The 9253-nt window shown below is 48.5% G+C and overlaps 1 protein-coding gene across 1 annotated transcript; it reads right to left on the bottom strand.

Moving 5' to 3' along the window:
• Positions 1-1828: 1828 nt before the first annotated feature.
• Positions 1829-8278, bottom strand: RPL3 (ribosomal protein L3; the record flags this gene model as incomplete). The annotated part of the gene is made up of 9 exons (XM_009703756.1): positions 1829-1926; positions 2691-2810; positions 3283-3378; positions 3877-3978; positions 4273-4433; positions 4850-5036; positions 6297-6432; positions 7331-7499; positions 8086-8278. Coding segments are annotated over 9 exons (1209 nt in total), but the record flags the coding sequence as incomplete, so codon positions are not given.
• Between the last annotated feature and the right edge of the window lie 975 nt (positions 8279-9253).

Raw genomic sequence — 9253 nt, 5'->3', positions numbered from 1 at the left:
GTAGACACGTGCCAAGCATCTTCAACAAGGACAGCCTTTCTTCAGGACCGCTTCCTTCTACTTAGGTGCCAATTTGACTAAAAATTCCCTCCGCTACCATTGCCTCTTCAAAATATGTTCCCCGACCTCCAGTGGAGCTCCCACCACAAGGTGTGATTGGGTAAAATGAGATGCTTTTACAGATTTTCATCAAGGGGGTGCATCACTTGTCATGGATGCTCATCCCCAAGACGTCCCAGTTTATCCCAATAGTCCCAGTTGCCTCGGATGCATCTGGTTTGACGGAAGCAGCAGTAGCAGACAGGGCTGGCTTACAGCCACGCGGTCGCTGGCCAGCCAGCTCATACGTGCTTTAAAACAGCCAACTCACTGCCAAGTGAAAAGACCACCTAACACTTACCAACAGGCAGGAAAACCTCACTCTTCAGAGCTGCTCATAAAACTGCAGCCTCAAGAGGGACAGAAATTGGAAATTCCACTTTCCCGCATTGAGGGAATACTAATTTAAGGCTTTTCTCTAGCTACCTGCTGATTTGAGACTTGTGGAAAAAATAAAGTAAGTGGGTGAGATCTCTCTTGATACACTTGGCCGAAATCAGGCAGCAGGTTCACGCGTTACACGAGGCTGACAGGGAGCCAGCCAGCTTGTGCAGTCACGGAGTCTGGTTTCTAGGGAAACAAGGTAAATGTTTTTCCTCCTTCTTCCCACCTTTTAACTCTTAGAAGGTTCTGACAAATCACCACAGGAAATATTCTCCATATTCACCTTTCCCCTTTTCAGTTGGAGCAAAGAGCATGAAAGGGGGTCGGTCTCGGAGCAGCGGTACGCTTTGGTGTGTGGATCTGGAGAGTTACTGCCTCACTCGCTGCTGTGTCTCCAATTATGGCCAGCAAGGGCTACGCCAGCGCAGTTATCTAAATTTACACCAGCCTTTCGTCAGGCTGTGGCCTGAAACGCGAGTGATCTCACTATTGCGGCTGGAAGCAGACAAGCGCCCAGGGCGGCCGCTGCCTTTCTTGGTGTAAGGACTCAGCGCCTGTAACCACAACGTCTTGGGTCAGGGCTGGTGCTACACACGGGGCCGGTCCCCGCATCTCATCTGCCCTTCGCCGTCCAACTGGGCTGGGCACAGCGGCCACACCGCCTTCTCGCCCCAGGAACCGAGAGCATTTTGAGCCACGCAGTGAAGTTACCAACACGCACAGCTCGCTCTCCTTGGAGGGTGGGATGCACAAGTCACCCTCCTCCCCTTCCAGGCCTCTGTCACCAGGCAGAGCCTTTTGGCAGGGATGGGAAATGGATTCTGGAATACCGAGCTGCTGCATTTGTTACCTGCTGCCTTCTGCTGCTCTCAAGAACAGCGACAAACCGGGTTTGCAAACAGTGTGCGGGTTACATCCCCACCCTCATACGGAAACAGGAGGGTTTCCATGGCAACAGCCAGCATCAGCCACCTACCTAAAAATGTAGAGATGTTTCAACTGTCTGAAGTAGTTTCATTTATTTCAAGACCTGATTCAAAGGGGCTCTCCAGCCACCCAACAGAGGATTAACAGGTGGAGTAATACCTCAGGAATGGGAAACACCTTCAGGGCTCCTGCTGCTTTACTATTTCACACCAGCAGAGAAGCCTCGCTCTGCTCCAAAAATCTTTGCTCTCCAAAACCAGCCATGGCAGCTTCGTTCTCGTCACAGGAACCCAGCCATCCGCTGGATGCTCACAGATTTCAGCTTTACTTGCTTCTTCGGTATGGCTGGACCCATGCATAACATCCCCCAGTCCGAGTACCAGACTTGACACAGCTATGTCTAAACCAAGAGGCAGAGTTAATTTCTTTAAAATATTTATTTTTTGGTCTGAGGGCACAGGACACAAGACATTAAGCCGCCTCCTCTTTTGCAATACGATCTTTCTTGAGTGGTCCCTGAAAAAAAAATAAAAAGAAACTATGTAAACAGCAGCCTGCACCAAAGACAACATCACATCCCAATTACAATGCTGTAATTTCTTCTTCTCTCCCTGCAAAGAAATTAAAGCAAAAAAAACCCAAAAGCCCTCAATGTTGCAGCTCGTTGGAAATCCCAAGCCCCATCCCCACAGCTACACGTTTCGGGTGAAAGCTGAACTTGGCGCAGCCACGCTGCACCAAATCGAAGACTTCGTATGTAACAGAGGAGAAATGCTGGTGCCACCTCGTGGGGAAGCTCCTCTGCAGCCCCCCCAGGCAGCTGAACCCCTCTCTGACCCACCAAGGGCCTTGCACTCAGGACACCCCTCACTTGCCTTCTCCAAAAAAAAAAAGTGAGTGACAGTGACAAACTGGGAATGCCACCCACAGCCCGCTGTCAGCACCATCGTCCTGCGCTGCGCTCAGAAGAAACGCAGTGCACAGAGCCACTCCCCACGCGTGTCAGATACTGTTCAGTGCTCGTTCCACACCTCATCGCTGAAGGACTTGTGCCCAAACACATCAACACCCCTCAGGCACCACGCGCTGCCACAGGGGAAGCGAGACCCCAGCCCGCACCGTGGCTATAACCAAGCTGGCAGGACGAAATCTTTTTTTTTTTTTTCCCCACAGACATTTTGGCCCTGTTGCAGCCCAAAGGTCAAGCTACCAACTGCCATTAGCTAAAAGACAACAGAGATACGTAACACAAAGCCACCAGCTTCAGAAAGTGTCCTTACCATGAAAGCCTTCTTCTCCTCAGCTGTCTGGAAGCGGCCATGACCGAATTTGGAGGTTGTGTCAATGAACTTCAAGTCAATCTTCTCCAGGGCCCGGCGCTTGGTCTGCACAAGCAGGGACTGCAAGAGAGATGCCAGGTGAGTACGCAGCAGCACCCTTTCAGCCTGACAGCACGCTGGCTACTTCTTAACACCTCCATGGCCAACACCTCCCAAGTCACTCTGACCTCACGCTTCAGCTCCTACGATGTGCAAGGAGCACTTGCCAAAAGCCAGCCCGCACCTTTGGCCTTCAAGGCTGAAGACCGGTCAGCTCACACCACCAGGTGAGCCCAAGTCTGCCCGCTGGCATCCTTATGCTCCACAAAAATCCTCAACCCTAAAGCAGGCCCTTCATTACAAAGAGCCCTGGACTGAATTAACCAGGTGCTAATTAGCTTGTGCTACTCCCACAGTCATTAATATGAGGCGGGTTTGTGCGCATGGGGCTTTTCTTTCTAGCTGGCTACACGAATCCCCAGAGCAGCAAGCAACACCTGTACCATGAACTTAAGCTGCTCCAGCCCACTTGACAGCAGGTCGCGCTACTCACCTTGCGCAGGGTTAGGACCCTCTTCTTGGTCCCAACAACACAGCCTTTCAGCATGATGAAGTCATTGGTCACCTCACCGTAGTGGACAAAGCCTCCCTGAGCAAGGAGAGAACAGTGAGTGCGCCGTGTAAAGCAGGACAGCGATCACATCTGCCTACAGCTTGGTGTTCTCACACCACTTCTGGGGCTTGGCCATTCCCACATTGACTGAAATCCCGCTTCCAGTATTACCTTTTGCTGGTCGAATTTCAGTACAGCAATTTACTCGCTGCTGTAAGGGTACTGCTAAGAACCGCTGCAACAAGCAGCAGCCAACAAAACAGCAAAGGCTGCTCTTCCTGCTAAGTTACTCCTTATTTACAAGTATCATTTCTAGGTTTGTAACATCTTTATATACTACTGCCACGTATCAAATGCAATTAGCAAGTTACACAAGTCAATACTGAGAATGACTAAGCAACACCACCTCCCACAGCAGCAGTTTTATCTCAAGAACTCTTCATTCAATCATTTTGCAAGTTATACGAGGCCCCTTTTGCCTCTTAAGATTGCAGCTCACAAGCAGACTCTCTCCATAGAGCTGCGACAACTCACCAGAGGGTTAATGCTCTTGTCAGACAAGTCGTAATCAGTTGACGCGTTGTTTTTGATCAGCTTTCCATCCTTGATTTGGTAACCCTGGCCGATCTTGTAGATCTAAAAATGTCAAGAACTTCTACTTAGCAAAAGGTAGGAGAAAGGACCTGTTCATCAGCCAAAATGCAAAGAATTCTACATAGGGTTGGAGAAAAACATCTATTGCACTTTGAAAACACGTGGCCATACAAGAATTTTATGGTTATCCAACATAACAGAGACTGGTTACTGCCCCTAAGATGACATTCAAACAGAGTGAGAAGTCGAAAGCAAAACTCTCCACTTGATTCTCTGTCACGCAGCAAGTGACCTTAGCCAGCTCTCGTTTCCTCCCAGCAGTTCCAAGACACAAACCTTCTTATTGATTTCTGTCCGATGGTGATACCCCTTCTGACCAGCCCGGGCCACAGAGAACGCCACACGAGCAGGGTGCCACGCACCAATGCAGGCCACTTTGCGCAGACCCCTGTGAGTCTTGCGGGGCAGCTTTTTGGTGTGCCAACGGCTGGTAACACCTGAAAGAAACCAAAGCAGTGTTGCTAACTACTGTCAAGCTGAGATGTCACCAAATTTTTCAACTAGAGTTTAAGCCACCTTTTGAGCTGTTGTCCCCAGGCAACAAAAGCGAAGCCCAGCCCCAGCACCCCAGGACTTAACTCCATTTCCTGGTGAAGCACCCTGCCCCTGAACCACCCAGGCTCCCTCGCCGGCTGTCCCTGGGTTGCGTTCTCAGAAGGAAGGCAGCATGGAATGACTCCTCACGGATGTCAGGCGCTGTGCCCAGCGCTCATTCCATGGTCTCATCATTGAACTGTGACAGCAGTATGGATTCACCTCCTCAGCTCTTAGCCCACACACTTGTGAAAACTCAAGGCTAAGATTTCATTAAAACTGTATCCGATCACAAAGAGAAGAACTTCCAGGCGTTTACCTTTATATCCCTTGCCCTTGGTGACTCCAATGACATCTATCATCTCATCCTGGCCAAAGACAGTTGACACGGGCACCTGCTGTTCCAGCTTCTCCCGGGCCCAATCCACTTTCTCAGCAACAGTGCCACCATTCACCTGGATCTCCATCAGGTGAGACTTCTTCTGTCTCAGGGGAAGCAAACGCATCTAGAAAACAGAAAAGATGAAATTTAGCTCCTGCTCCTCCAAGATGGACCTCTTATTAACTAGCCCAGTGTCCTTCTAGTCCCAGCCTAATTGGTTTTAGCTAAACATATCCTTTTCCAAGGTACACAGCTTCAACACACTGAAGTAAAAGGCCCCACGTTAACGGGAAAGGCTGTACTGTGACTTAAATGACAAGGCACAGTATCTGGAAGTTACATGCCACCCACAGGAACACAGAGTTCTCTAACCCAACAACCACCAGTCAAACTCCATCCAGGAAGGACAGGAGATAACATGGGGCAATGGTTTTAAACTGAAAAAGGTAGATTTAGATTGGACATAAAGAAGGAATTTATGATGAGGGTGGCGAGACACTGGCACGGGTTGCCCACAGAAGCTGTGGATGCCCCATCACTGAATTGTTCAAAGTCAGGCTGGAGGTGGCTCCGAGCAACCTGGTCTAGTGAAAGATGTCCCTGCCCATGGCAAAGGGGTTGGACGAGGGGATCTTTAAAGGTCCCTCCTAACCCAAACCATTCTACCATTCTTTGATCAAGCCTGCCACACTGAAGGACACTTTGGGTTGGGTCACATTTACAGTTACTTCTACTATACTCAGCACAGAGGGACTGAGATGAGTATCAACAGCAGCTACAATACTACCTTTGCTGTCTAGTACGGAAAATTAATTTCAGTAAAATTAGCAATGTCGTAACTAGACATCTTATTGCACTTACAGCCAACTCCAAGATTTAATTACATCTCCCACTGAAGTCTGGCAGAGCACTGACGACTAGGGAAGACCACCACACCACTCAGCAGTACACCTCCTCCAGCTCAGCAACAGAAGCCCCCAAAAGCCTCTGAGTGTTTGCAGTCCCTACAGAATGCAGCCTGAAACGATGCTGACCACACAAACCTCAGAGTTAAGTGTGCAGCCTGGTTTTCTTTGTAGCTGGAATTAAAAGAGCCCAGGCCTACAGCATATCAGCAAAGGACTGAGTCCAAGAAGTTCCTACAATGGTTCAGCCTCTTTCAGATGCTGCTTCAGAAGACTGCCAGCGGCTGCTCTCAAGGCTCCTCAAGCATCCTGTGAGCACACACTTCGTACAGAATGAAGAGTGCTAGTATTTGTATTGTGCTTAACAGTTAGCATCGGGCCACAGGGGAGGGCAAAAATCCCCCTACAGAGATGGATCAAGTTTTACGCTTGCTCTCTTAGCTGTTTCCAGCATAAATCCGAGTCCCACAGACACTTACCTGAGTGTGAGCCATGACTCTAATAACCTGGCAGTATTTCTTCATGCTATTGAAATCTTTCTCCAACTGCTTTTTGCCCTCTTCATCTTGCCATTTCTTGCAGTATTTTGTGAAGGCCTTCTTCTTGGACTTGTGCCTTCAGGAGCAGAGCAGAGACAAGGTTTGGCTAAGCCCTTCATCAATCCCCCAGGGAAGCGGGGAACGAGCGGAAGGAGCTGCCACCTCAGCTGGTTTCGGCTCATTGCCAGCTTCTAAGGACTCTTCCACTGGCAAGCGGAGCCTGGAGCTCATCAGACAGGGGCAAAATTGCCAGAGCTGAGCGGAGCTGCCATGAATTCCAAAGCACATTAACATTCATAGTACAGAAGATAAAAGACTGTAGAGAGATGTCAAACAATAACAGAAAACACAGATCTTTAAAGCAGTTGTCAGATGACTGCTATCTGCTTCAGAACACCGTAATTTCCCGCTCTGTAAGCCTGAGCTACGCCTGACAGTAAGGTCATCACTGTAACACCCTTGAGATCATTATGGCTCTACTCTGACGTCTTTTCAGCCTGCAAAGTTCATAAACAGGCTGTAAGCTCTAGACAAGCTGGAGCCACGCTCGGGCAAATGCGCATACTTTGCATCACAACAACAGTGCCTGGAACAGTAATCAGAAGTAACACTCATCTTCCCCTTTCCTGAGAAAACAGGGCTACAGTCAGGACTCGACACTCAACAACAAGCGCCAGAGGCGATTTCCTTATGTCCGCCCGTCGAGAAGTATCATCACATGTAGCCTGTTAAGGAGATCTCAGGCAAAAACCAGCACTGTCACCCCCACGCCAAGAAGGGCACTAACACTGTGCTGTCACCCTCCCAGAGCCATGCCTACAGCCTATCCCATTATTAGGTCAGTTCATCAAGGCCAAACACTAATTGCTGAAAAGCCTCTTCAAAAAGCTGTACTAGCATGATCTGCAACCCATCAGAAAATAAAAAACCATGTCACGAGATGAAGGCAACAAGCAAAAGCCCTGCTCTCTTACCAGTTCTTGTAGAAGCGGCGCTTACACTCATCGCTGATGTGCTCAGCAAAGATGGTCTTGAAGCTACGGAGACCACGAGGAGTCTGCACATATCCCACGATGCCCACAATGACCATGGGAGGAGTCTCTACTATAGTGACTGCCTCGACCACCTCCTTCTTGTTCACCTCTGGATGAAGACAGATATACAGCACACTTAACACCAGCATCAGCTATGAAACATCATCTTTTCTTTCTCACTCACAAATCCTTCATGTGAAAGGTTAAACGACTCAATTTTTTTTTCACGAAGGCAAACATGATGCACGGTAAAGCAACCAACTCTAAGTTGTAATGTAACGCCTTGCAAAAATTTGAGGCTGGCTCAGTAGGAAGCAAAGCCCAGTAGTGAGTAACAGAACCACATTCAGGACTGGACAATCAGCAAAAAAATACCAAAGCCAATTTACTTATGTCCGCCTACCGAGAAGAGGCCATCCTAAGTAGTCTGCTACAGTGCAGCTAAACCAAGCCATCGGATCACTGCGCATCTCAGAAACAGGACCATTAACAAGACACTGCTAGTCATGAAGTCTTGCTGCTGGGACATCGCTCACATTGAGGGCTTTGGGTGCTTTATATCCCACCCACTCAAGGACTCTGAACAGGGTGAAGCCAAGCTAGGATTCAAATCCAGAGCTACTAATAGGTCATCTGTCACCATTCACAAAGAAAAGAACACCACCTCCTCTATTAAAAGAAACATTAATACATACTGGATCCAGGTCTGTCGACTTCACGGACAATGTGGGTCATACCAGCTTTGTACCCCAAGAAGGCAGTGAGGTGGACAGGTTTACTGGGGTCATCTTTGGGAAAGCTCTTCACCTTGCCCCTGTGCCTGCTACTGCGCTTGCGGGGCAGGAAGCCCAGAGACCCATGCCTCGGAGCTGAGAACTTGCGGTGAGACTAGAGAGAGAAAAGAAACATTTAGTGCTTCCTATAGAGAGTCACTTATACCCACTTAAGGGCCAAGGCCAGTTCTTGTCTTGAAACACGAGTATTATGTATCTACAAGACATTTTGCATTCTAGAAATTCTTCTCAGTATCAGCTGTTTGGCCTCTGAATTCCATTATAATGTTATAAGAACGTAATCCTCATGCCCCAACTATGTCCTTCCTAGACTTCTTCAACATCCCCGCCCTTTCAAGCTTAAGACATCACCACATCCCACTCCAGTTATAGAGCCACACAAGCTGTAGTTTGGCCACAGCATGCCACCAGCAATTCAATGCACCCCAGAAGGCTAGAAAATGGAGAAGCACACATAACTTTACACTATGTTTTAAGTAATAACACTATGAAAATAAGCATTACAGAAACAATTCCAATTTGAAAATCTGCAGTAAAACAGTATTTCAACATCCACTCTTGAGTCAGTCACTGGGTTAAAATGCATTTATTTTTTTAAGCTGTTCTCAACCACCAGCCCTGCAGCCTCCCTCTGCAATCTGAGAGCCAAATAAGGCTGGATTCTCCCCAGAGAACTCTCAGCCCAACAAAGAACTACCCATCCCATCTCGCATACAAATTTCAGAAAAATATTGTACAGCTAAACATGGAGCCAACAACCAATAGCTAAGAAATATGACTTACTTCTAGTAAAAAATATTCGACACAAGTCGCCTTAAGCTAAGTTTACCAGCCCCCAAAAGGGTTTTCTGTTAGAATTACAAACCTTGTGGCACGGCCCATCAGAACTGAACTTTGACACCTACACAAAACTGAACGCTGCCAACACAACAGCGTCACGTACGAGTGAATCAAACGGCAAATTCCGGCCCACAGGCGAAAGGCGGTGAACTGCGTTACCCGACAGCCTACTCCGTGTGCTCGCACCCCCCCCACCACGGCCTCGCTGCACCTCCAGGCGGACGAAGCC

Source organism: Cariama cristata, unplaced genomic scaffold (genome assembly GCF_000690535.1).
Source record: "Cariama cristata isolate BGI_N322 unplaced genomic scaffold, ASM69053v1 scaffold37530, whole genome shotgun sequence".
NCBI lineage: Eukaryota > Metazoa > Chordata > Aves > Cariamiformes > Cariamidae > Cariama > Cariama cristata.
The sequence above is the reverse complement of the archived record's forward strand: the minus strand, read 5'-3'. Positions and strand labels throughout refer to the sequence as shown.